Here is a 17,703-nt window from a genome sequence, read left to right as displayed (position 1 = left end):
AATTCTAAGGAGAGGTAGTCACACCTCTCCGTTGCAGATAATCCTTAGTTTGGCTTGCCCTGCCCAAGTTAGGCTCATCAGCAGTGGGGCAGAACACGGTCTTGGGTTGGCTGCAGCACGGGCTGGCAGGCAGACCCTGTAAGGACACACAGGTAGGTATTGGGAAGTCCTCTAAGGAGCCACCCTGTACATGGTATCATGTCTCTAACACTGGAATCGGTGTAGTTGCATGATTCAAACAGGACCAAGTTTGAGGCAGCCATTATGAAGTTGGACTTCTTGACTTGCCAGTGTTCACTATATACCTTATAATGGCTGTCCTGCACTTACAAAGCCCAGAGAATGGATCTTGGGGTTTGTAGGGGTACCCCATCTCGTGCAGGGGTACCCACACACTTGGAACCATGCACCCTGCCCTTGGACGGAAGGGCCTATGATCGAAGTGACATAGGTTTAAAGTGCAGTGACCGGGATGTAAGGGAAACCTTGTATCCAAAGTGAAAGGAGCAAGCACCATTTTACGCAGACTTCAATGGCAGCTGTGCAGACACAGTTTGCATGGGCTCCCATGGGTGGCATGATACATGCTGCAGCCCATCGAAGACACTTGGTGTACCTATGCCCCGAGTACCTCAGTACCATATACTAGGGACTTACAAAGGTAACCCTGTATGCCAATTGTGGGGTGTAAAAAGTACTTACCATGCAATTTAGAGGAGAGAGCACTGCCACTGGGGTCCTGGTTAGTAGGATTCCAGTGAACTGCATTCAAAACATACTGACACTGGCCAAAAGTGGGTGTATCTATGCAAGAAAGGTTCCACTTTTCTATAACGCCCAACAAAAAATAAAGGGAGAAAAAACTAAAAGAGGAGCCAACCACTAGATGGTGGAATAATACACAGCATGTGAATCCAGAAAAGATTCATGCTGCAAAAGCAGATTTGCAAAACAAAGCTCAGGATGTTTGTGCTGCATAATATCTACTCTCACCTCCGTCAGATCAGGGGAATTGGCTATGTTGTGTAGATCTGTAAGGTGTGTATTTACAGTGGGAAGTGATCATTACCAATACAAAGTCCCTCTGTTTGGTGTGAATTCTGAAACCAGGAGGTTTTCAAAATGCCTGGCAATTGTTGCAACACATCTTGGTCTCGTACCTACCTTAACGATTGGCTGGACAAGGCTTTAAGTTTTGGATGCTATAAACACAAGAGTGATTCTTTTGGATGAGAGACTATTAGTTATCCTTCAGGAATTTAGCAATGTGAAGAAAACAGCCCATTCAAAAATAAGGCATATATGGTCTATCCTAGGTTCAATGATGTCCTGCATCTTCTTGGTCCCAAATGTGTATCTCACCAGGAGGCACACAGAAAAAAACTAAGTCTAAAAGGTGTTGAGTGAACCACTCAAACAAATGAAGATTTCTGTGAGCAGAAAAAGCCTTAAGGCCAAGGTCAGTGCTCCAAGATTCTGCCAGAAGGAGATGAAAATAAATGAAAAAAAGTCGGACAACTGCCACCTACAGGGCATGATAGGACACTGGAGGTCTTGGTTCCATTAAAGGCACAGTGTCCCATTGTCATTCTTACACAGCTGCACGCTATACGACTACATTGCCCTGGCCTGCTTTTCATTCACTTTACAGAAAATTAAAAAATAATGTTTTTAAGAAGTTACTTCTTCTTCTAGTGATCTTTCAAGGCTTAAAGTATTTTCTTTCATATTTCAAAATACATTTATGGAATTGGTGCCATGTCCTGTTTTTGGGCTGCTAAATGAATCGATTTGTGCCACATGTACTTCCTGGCATTTCTAGTAAGGCGAAGATACAACACAAAATGTAATTGTAGAAAAAATGCTCAAAGATCTCTGCACATTGGGAGTAGGGGGTGGGAGGGGGAGATAATCTGTAGGTATGATTATCAATGGAGATCCCCTGATAGAGAAAATAAAGTTTCATTTTTAAAAATGACTTTTCTAAAGCAAAGTATGCCTTTTATTCCAAGCTTGTGACTATCAATAAAGCTCCTAAACGGGAAAGACATTCTTTTGTGTGTAAATAAAAATAACAGTTAACTTGGCATTTAAAACAGCAGTGTTGGACTTGGCCCTTCTGGCAGGTTCACCCCTAAACTTTTTGCTTTTAATGGTGACCTGGTGATGGCGAATTTTGGTTTCTGCGCACTTTCACTGTGTCCCAGTGGAAAGCGCGTGCGCACTCTGAGTGCATGTGGTGAGATAGGCCTGCCCTCCCATAGGAATGCATGGGGAATGTATGTGTCCCTGGTAGTTCCTGATGCGTGGGGTGTGCAGGCTCGAGTCTGGTATGTGCGGACTCGTGTGATTGAATACTGCGCAATGATGTATGCTGCATGATTGTGTCTAGTGTGGAAGTGCCACTTCTAGACATTGGTGTGCATGTGCAGTGAATGTGCTGGCTTGTGATTGGCTGGAGCTGGCTGGTGTGCCAGGCTCCATGGGTCTGCCCCGGTAGTGAGTGTTGAGATTAGCATGTGTGATGTGAGGGAGTGGTGCACCTGGGACCTGAATAGGGCTGGGCTTTCCCCACACAATGCTGGCTCCGCCCCCTGTGGTGCGACTGATGACCCTAGCCTGCCTGATGAATGGAAAGGGTGGCTGGGGAAAACAAAGTACTCCAAAACCAGCTGCGACTGGTTTCTCCCCCAACCTGCACCCTGAGACAAAGGGATTTGATGTATAAAACGGGGCTGTGTCCCCTTGCAATTTGTTCTCTTCCAGGATCCTTTTGCTGAGGGGGGCTGCTGCTGCTGGGCGCCAGGAGGACCGCCACTGGTGATTGCCTTCCTGCCTGGAGGGCCCAGTGAGCTGGCACTGGGCCCAGCCTTGCCCCCCTGCCTACCTAAGAACTTTGCTGGAACTTTATTTTACCTAGCGCCTGGGAGCGCTTGATTCTTCCTCTAAGCGCTTGGTAGCGCTTTTATTTTCCTTTTGCGGATGCCCACGCCGTGTTTTGCCGTGTGCCTGCCCTTTGTTGACCCCTGACGGGTGCCCACCCTGCGAGGGACCTTGCTGGCATCATTATTTAATTAGAGGGAGCCTACCCCTCGTGTGTCTCCCCGCATTCACCGCCGCGGCCCGTGGGCCGGAGAGCACCGAAACCGGAAGTCAGGCGGAACAACCGGAAGTCGACAGGAGCTCACCCCGCGCTCCGGTACAAGGTGGTGAAGAGAGGCGCGTCCTGAGGGCCCGGGAGGAAGGGAGCTCATCCCGCCTCCACCCGACACAGAAGAGAAGAACCCGGCGCCTCCCCTCAAACTCTTCCCCCCCCCCCCGAGGCTCCAAGGAAGTGAGGAGGAGCCCCGCCGGAGTACCGCCGGTGAGTGACACGGGCTGGCGGGAGCTCTCCCTCCGCAACCAGACCCGGTGAGTGTTTCCAAGGAGCGGGGGCAGTTGTTGGTATGCGCAGAGCGGCCCCGGTTGGCAGCGGGCCGCTCCCACGCTAAAGGTGCATTGTGCCTAGAGTCCAGAGGGACTCCCACGAGCGGGACCATTGTCTTCTTGAGTCACCAGGAGGGGGACTCCAACAAAGCCGGTGCCACAGTTGTTGCGGAGCCCCGAGAGGCTCAAGGCCCCCCATTTTGTGGAGAGCCACGAGGGCTCTAGGGGCATCCTTTCTGCAGAGCCCAGTGGGGCTCAGGGGGCATTCTTTTCTTGCGGTAGAGCGGCCCCGGAAGGCAGCGGGCCGCTCCCACCTTGCCCCACATTGCATTTCGAGCCCGGAGAGGCTCAGGGGCATTGCTTTGCTTGGAGCCCAGAGGGGCTCAGGGGGCAATCAATTGGTCAGAGCCTGCGAGGCTCCAGTGTTGGCCCAATCATTGTCCTACAGCTGCCCAGCACTTAGTGGGCAGCTGCCACGTTTAGGCCCCTGACTTTGGGACACAGGGCGTCCTAGCCCCAGAGAGGCCAGTTGGCTTAGGGACAGTCACAGGTGGTGACTGTGATTTCTGCGCAATTGTTCCTGCACATCTGAATGTGTTGTTTATGCGTCATGTGCCTTGTTCTTACACCGCTGAACGTATGTTTATGCATCATGTGATCTCCTTCCCTACACCTCTGAATGTTGTGATGCATCATGTGTAATGTGTTCTTGCTTATACCCCTAAATGTATGGTGATACTTAGGTGGTTGTTTTTCTCCTAGTACAGGTGTTGCTAGCGAGGTCCTGGTTCCCTGCGTGACATTTTCCTAAAGTGGTTAGGGGTGCGTAGGTGGTACTTACCGGTTACCAGTGGTTACTGGTTGTGTGCTTTATGTTCTATTTTGTGCTACAGTGATTATTATTATATGTGCTATGTGCTAATTATTATTCCTACAAGTGCTAGTTCTACCAAGTACTAAGTCTAAAAGTGCATATTCCTGACAGTGGTCCAGGTGGCCCTGTCTTGTACATATCTCCTGTAAATTCTGCCCGTGCCTGTTGGCACATTGTAAAGTGTGTGTTTTTATCTAATGTGTTTTGGTGATACAAAGGCAATTTTTATATATAACCTTGTGTGGAGTTCCTTTGTGGTGGGCCTTGGGTGTTGTTGCTGGGGGTGCGCGCGCAAACACTTAACTCACATTGCCTCCGAGTTTAGCCTTACTGCTCGTGCTACGTTACCAAAGGGGTGAGCAGGGGTTATCTTGGCGTGTTACTCCCTTGCCCTGACGTGGAAGTGGTGGTCTCTGACTGACTTTGGCGCAAGCCCTGGTCAGCCAGGGATCCCATTTCTAACAAGCAGAATATAGAAACTGTTATATGCCATCAACGTTTGTTGATGCAGTCTAGCTTACGTTTTAAGTTCACAGTAAGAGGCTTGCAGCACAGACCAATTAAATAGCGGATACCCATGAGCTTTAAATTGTCCTTATAAAAGACACCGATACTTTCCATCACTCAATACTGATCAATCTAAAATTAGAAAATAGTCTGCATCAATTAGAATGTTCTGACAGTAACAACATACAATACAGACTTGTAAGGTAGCCAGTGAATTGGAAATATTGGATGGATCCAGTTTTCAAATGCAGTTCAGAAACATATTTAGTAGTGGGATCTGAGAGATGCAACAGCTTCTTCATTGCTAGGTTTTTTTTTGTAAACGTATTTGTGCATTTAAAATCCTGGCTTTGTCACTTCGAGGTGTATGGAAATACTAGTGTGGGATTCATGGATATCTTCAAATGCCATGCATGTTTTTGAATCGTCAGCTCATTGATAAGACTGCCTAAGCATGACCAGTAGAACTTTAGAGTTTAATTCTTCGTTCATCATTTTAAACTTTAGAATCAACCAAATGAAAGTATTTATGGTAACAGAGGTAGGACTAAAAATAGAATAAGAATACAGACAATGTTGTGTAAATTTTTCTTACCGTAACAAAATGGTAGATCGATCTTGTACAGTTGCCAAATTTTGAAATGCAATCTATGGAAGATCTGGTTTTAGAAAATCAGTAAATACCATCTTGTTAAACCTAGTAACTACGCTATTGCGTTAAATGTGCGCTATATTCAATAATGATGCAATTTGCATTTCTAATCTGGATGTATTATGTGTTTGAAATATTTGTATTATGGCTTAATCTAAATATACAGTTTATTACAAATGCATCCTTTATTACAATACCGTAAGGCCTTTACTGGGGGTCCTAGGAGAGTCAAAGGTTACTGGGCAACATCATGTATGGGTACTGTCATTTACCACTGGTGTTCTTGGACCGTAATACTGGTGGCACTCCACCAATCCAAGTGACTTCGCTTTACTACTCAACTCTTTCAGGGTAGCAAGGAGAAGCAGATAAGGATTATTGCAGGCAAATGAGGAAGTTAAAGTCAGATACTGTCTGAAAACAACAAAGTACACTCATTAACGTAAGTAGTTCAAATAAAAATAAGATACACACAAAACAGAAGATGCTAGCATCTTCTTGGACCAAAATACACCTACTGGTAGCCTCTAAATTTGTGATAACAATGTCCCTGATGCCAATGTTATCCTCTGGGATAAAACTACATTTGCAAACGGGTCAAAAAGAAGTACAAGGGATACAGGTGCAGGGACTCTTGACCCAATTCTGGCACCGATACAGACACTGGTAACCGCACTGGTACCCACGCTGGAATAAAAAGGTACTACAACTAAAAATGTACACCCCAGAAAACCTCCACCCAATCAACCAGGCCCTTGACCACGAAAGTCTCTGGTGCTCCCAGTGGTAATGTGCCGGTGACACTGTTCCTGGCTGGTTGTTCATAGGTTACCTTCTTTATGGTAAATCTACAGATCCCAGATGGAAAACTTTACTTCAAGGAGGTCTTTTAGTGCTAGGATTCTAAAAGCTAATTCATCTAGCAATATCTCCAGAACCATAAAGTTTATTCAAATGGTTGCAGAAAACAAGGTGGCCTCCTCTGGACCCTTATTCAGCGGTGTTGAGAACTGGCTCCTGGTGACATTGGTGCCTGAAAAGAGGGTATACTGATAACCTACAGTCACAGAATAGTCAGGAAATGTGCATGTCGACCGCTCTCTACAACAGGCGACAACATGGCTCGGATGGCACTCTCATGAAATCTTCCTCCTGGCCAGACCAGGAGGTTGTGCGCGTGGATCTTCTAGTCAGCCTGGCACAGGAAAGGTCTTCCTGAGAATATGGTGGGGATCCATCTAGCAGGCTCAGTCCAGCTTCTTATGAAGGCAAGGTGGATGAAGGTAGTACATTCCCGAGCACGCTTAATAAAGTAACTGTGCAATTGCCCTATCTTTCAAGTCATTCTTACAGAAATGTGGGACAGATGTTGATCTTGATAATTTTCTACGGCAAAGTTCACTGGACATTTTGACAAAACAAAGCATTCGAACTTTACTGCACCAACTAGGGATATGACAACAAAAAGCCTTGGCTGACTAAGTCAGTGACTTTTATATCATGCGGAGGTTGGTAAGCTCAATATATTATTGCTCAGTCAGTTCTCATGGGAAACCTAATTTCATTTTCTACGGATACACAACAACCCAAAAAATACAGAATAAGGCTATTATTAAAACTGAGACAGACAGTTAGAGAACGGCAGGCAGCATGTGTGGCAAGGCAAGAGACAGGTGCGTGTTCTAGAAGGAAGTAGCAGACAATACCTTGGTGGAGCTAGGCTGTAGAGCATGGAGCTGATAGACAAGCAGGCAAAGTTTGTTCAGGTTGATGTAGAAGTTCACAAGGACATCTCCAGGCAGTGCAGGAGTAAACATTTTCTAGATAAAGGAACAGAACAAAACCTAGTCAAACAGGCTATCAACACCAGTGAAACATAACTGACTGTTCAATTCAGAAGAAAAGCTAAATTATAGCATTTCCACAGAAACCAAGAAGAGTTTCCAGGTAAACCAAATTTTAGTTACCAAATCTGAAGTACTAAACATTTGTCACACACTACTTTTTTTTTTTAACTTGTTGTTTGCAATTTTTCAAGGATGTAGGGAAAAGATATAGGGTAGGGAAAGTAGGAGGAAGCCAGAAGTATATAGCGCATTTAAAAATGTGTTTTCAGCCATCGAGTGAGAACTGTTCGAATAAGTTACAAAGCAAGTCCAGATATTTTTATATTCTTAAAATGGTCATGGACCATAGCTACTAGCTTTTCCATTGTACACAACTGTCACATCTTAGTCCTGCATAACTGCAATAGAGGGCGAGGACATTTCCATAACTGAACTGTAGTGAGCCTGCATTTACGGAGCATAAAGGTCACTTTGCTGCTCAGCTGTGAAATTAATGGGTATTTCCCTTTATCCCGCCTATAAGAAGTATGATAGACGGGGGATGGGGGTCATCATTCCAGTGACAATTTTTAAAAGTTTAATAATATAATTGCAAAGAAGGTTAAGTAAACTTCTCGGTCTTATTCCAGGCAGCCATAGTTTTGGGTCGTTTGTTAAAAACTCCTAGGTTTGTCTTCTACCAGTGTCCTTTTAGTTTCCATTTTGAGCAGAAACAGGGAAATATGGTATGGCATCTCATTCTGAAAGGGGAAGATTACACATTCATTGAAGTTGAACACATAGGTGCAAGGGCGATTACTGCAAGTAATTTTTCTTTCAGGCACTGGATGATCCATAGATGCACCTGGTTTAATCAGAGTGCATCTGACCTTCACCCAAGAGTCTTATCTTGGCTGTAATGTTTTCAAAGATTTTGACCAGATTTGTATGTGGCTGCTATCTACATCTCTACAACAAAGGATTTGCTCATTGGTGGTTGTCGATCCTTTGTCCTGTATTGGAGTGATGCCTGTGTAAACTGGGAATGGGAATGGATTGCAGACTCTTTGATCTGAGAATTTTGTGGGAGTGGCTACCTTAGCTGGAGAGACTTTGCTGTGAGCAAGTTTATTCAAATTCAGTTTTTTTAATTTTATTTAAGCAAAACCATAACATATACAAACATATGCAACATGCTCACTTCATCAAGAAATTAAGTACTAAGTGAAGATATAAATTAACAATAACAAGGCTCTACATCCCGTAATTTTGGGCAAATCACTTAATCTACGTGTCGAAAAAACGTGTAACTTAATCTGGTCGCTTGTAAAGGGCTCTAATGACCTCTGGTCAAGATCATGCTATATAAAACTGAAAATAAATCAAAAGTAAGCTTTCAATTGCATAATTTCCAACTTTCTTGCTCCCAACAATCTTATTTTTGTTAAAAAGCATTGACTAGCGAATTAAATGTGTATAGACTATCCTATTTACTAAAAACACTAATAATTACATAATGCAAGGACATTTGTTATTTATCATGGGAGCACATCATAGTGTGAGGGAATGAGGGGTTTATGCATGTGTTTGTCTGTTCTCACATGTGTAACGAATTGTAAGGCCCATTAGAATACTCACGTTGGAGCTTGCTTGCCAAAATCCATCTCAGACACTGGATCCTGAATGCACACAGCTCCTGTCTCCACCTCTAGAACAATTTGTCTTTGATGGGTAAAGTAAGTCAGACAGCCAGCCAGATGCCTTTGACAGTCATAGCTCCCCTGCCAGAGTGAATCCTTACCCTCTACCCTTTCCCTATGTGGTCATCATTCCCTTGTGAGAAGACCTCCTTCCTGAAACTATTCCACATCTACCTGAGCGGCTAAAACTAGTCTCAGGAAGGACCAACAAGGCTACATAACCACCTGATGAAAATATCACACTAAAAGCCTGGACTCCTGGATTGGATGAGCACCCAGAAATTCAAAGCATATAACCTCCCTGACTGGCCAGCCAGGAACTCGGAGAGTTGCAAGTCTCCTGTCAGACTCAGCATAAGTTAGGTGAATCTACAGAGGCGTGGTGCTGCTGGATTGGAAATAAAAATTTACCAGCATACACAAGGAACTGGAATACGCATGTCAAAAGGGGATCTTGACAAGACAAAAAGTGCTCAAAAGCCACAAGGCTTCTTGCCAGTTGCTCAGGCAAAATTAGCAAAAACTAGGTTAAGGAGCTGTTCTAGCCCCATCAAGCACTGAAAAGGGCAGGGCTGCTCCTTACTGAACCGTCTCAGTACCTGTATGGTGGCTGTGCATACCACTGTGGCAAGTACTTGAGATCCTGAGAAATATGGACATAGGACCTTGGTCTGGGATACAGTTTCGTTGTCTGGAGAAGAAATCAACTAGCCAGAGCAGTATCAGAGCTACTGCCATTCAAATCTCTGATGACCGCCACTCATCCAGGCAACTAACCAATAGGCTAGTGGACACTCCTGGACCCAGTGTGGGAGTCTCTGAAATGCGGGTGCCCACCACCACTGGAAAATTGTACCGGTACCAGTGACTTGTATAGGGATAGGTTCCCATCCTTAAACCTAACCATGCAGCAGGAGACATACAGGATGAACTGACGCCCTAGCCATCCACTATTTCCAGCAGCTACTGGTCTCCGAACTCCAAGTAATTTGACTGTGAAATCTTCTGTTTTTTTGTAGATTTACATTGAAAGTGAGGAATATTTTACTTACCTATAATAAAGTGATGCCTGAAAATGAAAGTTATTAAGTGCCATTTAAAGTCACATACTGTTGGGGTGTGGCCTAGCAGCCAAAGATGGTGGTAGCTATCCGTTAGAGCTTCCGACTGGCCACGCCAGTGACTGTTACCAGTGGGGTAATGGGGTATCGGTGGCCTGGGAGGCGCCCCCCCCCCCCCTATCTGCACAAATTGAGGGACTGGGGGGGAATATCGCCGCTGCCCAGGGAGGATCATGTCAGCTGAAATAGGAGCGGACCGGGAAGAGACCTACATCAAATATGGCGGCCGCGCGGCTCTAGAGACTATCCCAGTAGTGTGTGCATCAGGAGCGGATAGCTGCCTACCAGGAGACAGACAAGGTGACTTCCTTCAGGTCTCAAAGTGGTGAGGCTGGGACGGTGGCGCCGGGTGCTCAAAGTAGAGCCTTTTCAGAGAAAGGCAGGCTTCTGCGTGGGCGGCAGAGGCAGTGACGTCTCGCAGCCACTGCGGCCTGGGACAACAGGAGGGTGGGGGGCACTGCCCCACACAGATCCTTGCTGCAGGGGAATTTGCGACAAGCATATGGTCCAACATTTAGGAAAAGGAAAGTGGGAGATTTTTAAAGAAATAAATCGGGAGCATGTATTTCTCCCATTACCGTCTGTTGAGGCCTGCATCGGGTCTATTAGCATAATGGGAATTGCAAGTATGCTGCTACAGGAGCAGATATTAAATGCAAATATACCTTTCTTTCTTTGCCTGTCAAGAGCACAAAGAAATCGCTCTGGCAGGCAGAGGGCGTGACACATTTTGTGCTCTTGCCTGCACGAGCAGGTTAATGGCGGTGCATAGTCAGAGTCACACAAGACCGGTCCCTGCAGTCTGAAGTATGCAGAGGAATTGGGTTTTTGCATGCATGAATCAGGAGTTGGGAGACTAGCCTTGAAATCTGTAGTTTCCCACCTGAATCAGGAGGGTGGGCTTGTATGGACATGCAAAACTCCCCCATGCCTGAACAGGGCCCACCTGCTCCTCCCCACAGGCAGATCTCCTCGTGCTACCCTCCTTGTCCATGAACTACTGCAGCGACCACACTACCACCGCACTGGCTTGCCTGTGCTTGGGAGTGGTGCAGTGGGTGAAACACTGCTGACCTCCACAGATAATGTGGGGGGAGCCTGTGACGCACCCCCTCACATCTGTTTGGAGCCTGCTCTTCCCTGCTTGGGAAGGGGAGGTCCGTATATCTTTGCAGTGGCCCGCCACGGGACAGCCACTGCCCTCAAAACACACTGGTACCACATTCCCATAGCGGCCGCGCAGCCCCAAGGGAGCCGATAGGCAACCCTTAACTTGCCGGTCATCGGGGACAAGATGCTGGTCCTGTGTTCTAGTGGAAAGCTGTTGTTCCTTCCACTCCCCACCACCCAAACGACCTGGGTGCCAGTAGTCACAAAATGTTCTACCGGCCCTGATAAGGTAATCACTTGGTCTGACCCAGTTTTCTCGCCAGGCGAACACACCGGATCATGGCGCTCAGCCATGGGCTGCGATACATATTAGAATCCCAAGGGCAACACAAGATTGACAAGTATACAGCCCCCCACATCCTACGCTCGTGGGCTCCAACACCCCGCAACCACCCAAAGAGCATCCTCCTTGACAAAAGACACCTGGGCCATCTTACTGGCGATTCAGGCCTCCTGCATTGCGCTCAAACTTACAATTGGTGAGGTGGAATCCCTCTTGCGCCAAAAATGTTGTGGTGTCGCAGACAGTGTCCCTGAGGCCGAAGGCTGGGTCTCAGCACTGGACGATAACCTGAGTGAACTAAATACACCGTCTCCAAATTAACATCTACATCTAACCTCATAAAAGGACACCAAGAGGATGCCACAGGGCCCAGCACTGTAATCTTCGATTCATGGATTTCCCAGAAGGTTCCAAAAGAAACGGATTGCCTCTTGGGTCCCCAGATCCCAATGGTCCTCCTGCTTTGTGGTGGAGAGTCCCTGGCGCCTAAACTCCCTCCTTGCCCAATTATTGCAAAGATCATATATTACAAAGACCGAGACAAGATCCTTCAGGTGTAATACAGACTATGTGTTACACTCGCTAAGGTGTTTTTCTAGGTGTGAGAGGGGGATTCCCTTCTCATGCATACGCTGGGATTTAGCAGCCAATGCTTCCAGGAGTGAAGCGACAAGGGGTTGACCAGCCTTTCTGATCAGAGCCTGCCGTGTACCTGTAACGCCGTCTTCACATTCCGGTGAGAAGACGGCGTTACAGGTACACAGCAGGCTCTGATCAGAAAGGCTGGTCAACCCCTTGTCGCTTCACCTACCCACCTTTTTTAGCTTGCACATGCACACTTTTAAATAGGTCCTGAGGAAAGCCAGGTTAATCCTAAGGCACTGGCTGAAACATGTCGACCAATAAGGGATGTAGGAGGTCGTAACTCACCACCAAAACATCCTCTTGCCTTATTTTTAACCGCTGACAGCGGCCCAGTCATTAAAATGTAATTTACCCTCGGGTACTGGGACACTCGCCAAGCCGTTTTAACTGTCACGTCACCAACACTGCACTCTCAGTAACATACCAGCTCCGCTGTAATCAAGCGTTGAAGCACACCCGGGACACATTAGGTGTTACTGGGTGGGCCCGATGATGAAGCATGCCACCAACTAGGTTGGTGGGTGAGGGCTTCATGAATACACCTACAAGGTGTCCACTGACAAAACTAGTCAGAGTCCCAACCATAAAGTCATATAGTGCTAGTCTTCTTTGTTGATACATATAATAGTATGGAAACCATAAAGACCATCAAACCCACTAAGAAAACAACAGTCATCCACAACATTAGCGTAATGCAAACTGCCTGAGAAAGCATCAGCAAGCAATAGAGTATAAAGTTGAATAAGATATGAAGTATAAAAAAGAAACTTTGAAGCTTAACGAAACCCACGGTTAGTACGTAATCTTACAATATGACTAGAGACTAATCTACAGATGATGTAAAAAAAATCCCTCACACTGAAACTGGGGGATTTGTAAGGATTCCATAATAAAAGAATCCAAAAGTTATATAAATTCAACAGCAATATGTATATGCCATCTAGGGACCACAGTTCGCAAAGTGCGAACTTAACTACAACAACTAGAGTAAGGTAAATGAATAAAAGAGTTGTCCCCTAGAAGACCAAAGATCCTGTAAGAAAAGAATAAAAGCCATCTACGAAGAATAGAAACTATGAGGCAAACGCCTAGTCCACTCATGCCACATGTAGTTACACCTTCAGAGAGAAGAAAGAGTACAGCATTAGACTGAAATGACATGCAAAAAGAAGAAATCTCAGTAATAACGCAAAGCGTTATCTCCAACAGAGTCAGGAGCTTTAGGAACCTTTCATAAGAGAACGAGTTGAATCAGCAGATGCGTGGTCTATCCAGGTATGCAAGAAGGATGTTCTTTGCTGCTTCATCTTGGGGGGCATGTGGAGCCTTACCTGTGGCTTGGCTTTGTATGAAAATCTGATCGGGAACAACCTCCATTTTCACGAGAAGGGGTGACAGAGGGTCCCCTGAGCCACAGTCAATGGCAAGAGGGATTTGAATTCATCAGGTAACCCTGTCAGACATGGTGCTCAGGTGTTTTCAATTTACCCCCAAGGTCCTCATACTGAAATCCAAGGGGACGACTGCCTCTAATACTCTTGAATACGTAGCAAAAGAGCCCCAACCTGGCCTGCACAGTGATGCATGGGGGGGCAGCCTCTCCAGACAACCTCCCCATGTAAGGCTCAAAATGTTATACCGGGGCCCCGTTTGGTCAGCTGCAGTGGAAGGCAGGCACACTCCTTGTGTACACATGCCTCACATGCTGAGTCAGCCTGCTTACCTTTCAACTGTGCCGTGGTGTAACATTGGGGGGGTATCAAGTTTCATTACGCCACTGCACCTAGGGTCCCTCTAGAAGCGTGCAGGACACCACAGGGCAAGGTAATCATCCGCCTCACTCTGGTGAAAAGCTGTTTTTTTACACGCGCTACTTTAAAACAAGCAGTGAAAATGCAATAGGTCTCACCCTCGATTAAGTTAAAGCAATTCTGTTTGTAATTAGGTGTTTTTTTAGATTTGCTTTTATTAGTGTTTTTCAAACTTTCATGTACATAACATGCATATGTATGCATATATGTATATGTATGCATGTATTTATATAGATATGCAGATGTATATATACATTTATATATGTATGTATATATATATACACATACATATATATAAATGCATATGCATATATATACATATATATGTGCATATGTGTGCACGTAGAGAGAGGTAGAAAGAGGTAGAGAGGTAGAGGTAGAGAGGTAGATGTAGAGGTAGAGAGTTAGAGAGGAGTAGAGGGAGAGGTAGAGAGAGGTAGAGAATAGATATTAGAGAGAGAAGTTTAGAGTAGAGAGTGAGTAGTAGAGAGTAGTAGAGTGTGTAGTAGAGTGAGTAGTAGAGAGTAAGTAGTAGAGTAAGAGTAGAGAGTAAGTAGTAGAGAGTAAGTAGTAGAGAGTAAGTAGTAGAGAGTAAGTAGTAGAGAGTAAGTAGTAGAGAGTAAGTAGTAGAGAGTAAGTAGTAGAGAGTAAGTAGTAGAGAGTAAGTAGTAGAGAGTAAGTAGTAGAGAGTAAGTAGTAGAGAGTAAGTAGTTGAGAGTAAGTAGTAGAGAGTGTGTGGGAGAGAGTAGTAGAGTGAGTAGTAGAGAATGAGTAGTTAAGTGAGTAGTAGAGGGTAGAGACTCTGTAGTAGTGTGTAGTAGAGTGTAGTAGTGAGTGTGTAGTAGAGAATGTGTCGTAGAAAATGAGTAGTAAACAGTGTGTAGTAGAGAGTGTAGTAGAGAATGAGTAGTAGAGAGTGTGTAGTAGTGGGTAGTAGAGAGTAGTAGAGTGAGTAGTAGAGTGAGTAGTAGAGTGTGTAGTAGAGAGTGAGTAGTAGAGAGCAGTAGAGTGAGTAGTAGAGAGTGAGTAGTAGAGAGTGAGTAGTAGAGAGTGAGTAGTAGAGAGTGAGTAGTAGAGAGTGTGTAGTAGAGAGTGTGTAGTAGAGAGTGTGTAGTGAGTAGTAGAGAGTGTGTAGTAGAGAGTGTGTAGTAGAGAGTGTGTAGTAGAGAGTGTGTAGTAGAGAGTGTGTAGTAGAGAGTGTGTAGTAGAGAGTGTGTAGTAGAGTGTGTAGTAGAGTGTGTAGTAGAGTGTGTAGTAGAGTGTGTAGTAGAGTGTGTAGTAGAGTGTGTAGTAGAGTGTGTAGTAGAGTGTGTAGTAGAGTGTGTAGTAGAGTGTGTAGTAGAGTGTGTAGTAGAGTGTGTAGTAGAGTGTGTAGTAGAGTGTGTAGTAGAGTGAGTAGTAGAGTGAGTAGTAGAGTGAGTAGTAGTGAGTGTGTCGTATAGAGTGAGTAGTGGAGAATAGTAAGTGTGTAGTAGAGTGAGTAGTAGAGAGTGAGTAGTAGAGAGTGAGTAGTAGAGAGTGTGTAGTAGAGAGTGTGTAGTAGAGAGTGTGTAGTAGTAGAGTGAGTAGTAGAGTGAGTAGTAGAGTGAGTAGTAGAGTGAGTAGTAGAGTGAGTAGTAGAGTGAGTAGTAGAGTGTGTAGTAGAGTGTGTAGTAGAGTGTGTAGTAGAGTGTGTAGTAGTGTGTAGCAGAGAGTGAGTAGCAGAGAGTGAGTAGCAGAGAGTGAGTAGCAGAGAGTGAGTAGCAGAGAGTGAGTAGCAGAGAGTGAGTAGCAGAGAGTGAGTAGCAGAGAGTGAGTAGCAGAGAGTGAGTAGCAGAGAGTGAGTAGCAGAGTAGCAGAGAGTGAGTAGCAGAGTAGTAGAGAGTGTGTAGTAGAGAGTGTGTAGTAGAGAGTGTGTAGTAGAGTGAGTAGTAGAGTGAGTAGTAGAGAGTGTGTTGTATAGAGTGAGTAGTAGAGAATAGTGGAGAATAGTGAGTGTAGTAGAGAGTAGTAGAGAGTGAGTAGTAGAGAGTGAGTAGTAGAGTGTGTAGTAGAGTGTGTAGTAGAGTGTGTAGCAGAGTGTGTAGCAGAGTGTGTAGCAGAGTGTGTAGCAGAGTGTGTAGCAGAGTGTGTAGCAGAGTGTGTAGCAGAGTGTGTAGCAGAGTGTGTAGCAGAGTGTGTCTTAGAGAGTGGTAGAGTGAGTAGGGAGGAGACGCTTCACCTGCAGTGAAGGAGGCACACCTTAACCTCTGTCACTGGAAAGAACAGAGGTGCTCTGCCAAAGTGTTTTGACGGCTAGCGCTGGCCACATCATAGCGCTTTGTTTTTATTTATTGTTAACCATCTCTAAAAACAATTAAGAAAGCCACACAGCTTGCGCAGAGCTATTTGGCTTTGTTCGTGTGTTTTCTTTTTTTTTTTAAAGATGTTGCACAGCTGGGCGGACTGCTGTGCAGCATGGCTTCAAGTAAAGCGCTATGGCGTGGTCAACGCTGGCCGCGCCATAGCGCTTTGTTTAGCCATGTTGCACAGCAGCCAGCGCTGCTGTGCAATATCTTAAAAACATGGATAACGCCAAATATGTCTCAAATAGTGAGGTTCTGTGAATTCTGAACCCGTGGGTTCCATTTTGTGTATGGCAGCCATTTTGTGGTTGCCCTCACATAGGCCATGATTGTGGCTGAAACAAGTCTTTTAAGGACATGTAGACCTTAGCTTGAGTTTGTGCTGACTCCTGTTTGACCTGAGTGAACTGACCCTGTTGCCTGAAGCTGACCTTGTTAAACCAGTTCCTGCCCTTTAGCTGATCAAGATTGAGGATCAAAGCACAGTACATTGTAGAGTTTGGTATGCACACACACACCCCTTATCTGTTTTCTGTTCCTTCTTTTATGGTCTGTTTATGATATGGGTTGTGGTCCTTTTATTATGGGTTTGTCCGGCTTGTGTAAGAAGGAATGTTAGGTATTTTGCATGCTTGCAAAAGCTAGGACTGCCCCTTATTTGTATGCTGAAGTTTGTAACCGTGAGAGCATATAAAAGGCCTCTGTTCTCTGTATTCCTCAGACTACCTTGAGGAAAATTGAATTTTGCCCTGTCATGTGTCCCTACGTGTTCCCCATCGTATGTTATATGTGCATGATTAATATGCATATTTATCCCTTGACCGAATAAAGACGCAATTATAGTTGTGTCCAACGTTAGTATGCCAGTTATCCAGTCTTCCTGAAAGCAACGTGAATTAGGCTTCTAGGCCTATGTTGCCAACGTCTTTACATTGTGCACGTTAATTCATCGAGTTGTCCCCGTTTCTAGGCCTCACAGGGCCTGGACACCAGATTCGAGCCTCAAGTCTCCCGAAACCACTCCGAGGAGCGATGCAGCCCCTCCCGCATCCCTGACCCTTCACTTACTTTCTGCCAAGCAGCGCGGTGCCCGGCCTGCCTGCCTGTCTGCCAAGAATATGTTATGCCTCTAGTTATCAGTTCAGCTCCCCGGCTTCACATTCCTAGCTAACGAACCGCATAAACATCTTCATCTATAGTCTAGTCTTCCTGTCTCCATGCAAGAGAATTACTGAATTAGTATCCGTAGAAGATTCATAGCACACGCAATACACTAAGAACTATATGCATGCACTAGCCTTAGTGACAAGTAGCCTTTGCCCTGATGACTTTTAGATTCAAGCAACATGTACTCCAAACACAAG

The 17,703-nt window shown here is 45.4% G+C and overlaps 1 protein-coding gene across 1 annotated transcript in view; it reads right to left on the bottom strand.

Annotated features, from left to right (window-relative positions):
- Positions 1-17,703, bottom strand: part of ROGDI (rogdi atypical leucine zipper) — a 397,000-nt gene that overhangs the window by 158,815 nt on the left and 220,482 nt on the right. The window contains exon 8 of the mRNA XM_078662917.1: positions 7,166-7,279. Coding sequence (XP_078519043.1) covers positions 7,166-7,279 — 114 coding nt within the window. The remainder of the gene's footprint in view (positions 1-7,165; positions 7,280-17,703) is intronic.

The sequence above is a fragment of the Lissotriton helveticus genome, chromosome 10 (assembly GCF_964261635.1).
Source record: "Lissotriton helveticus chromosome 10, aLisHel1.1, whole genome shotgun sequence".
In the NCBI taxonomy this organism is placed as follows: Eukaryota; Metazoa; Chordata; class Amphibia; order Caudata; family Salamandridae; genus Lissotriton; species Lissotriton helveticus.
The sequence above is the reverse complement of the archived record's forward strand: the minus strand, read 5'-3'. Positions and strand labels throughout refer to the sequence as shown.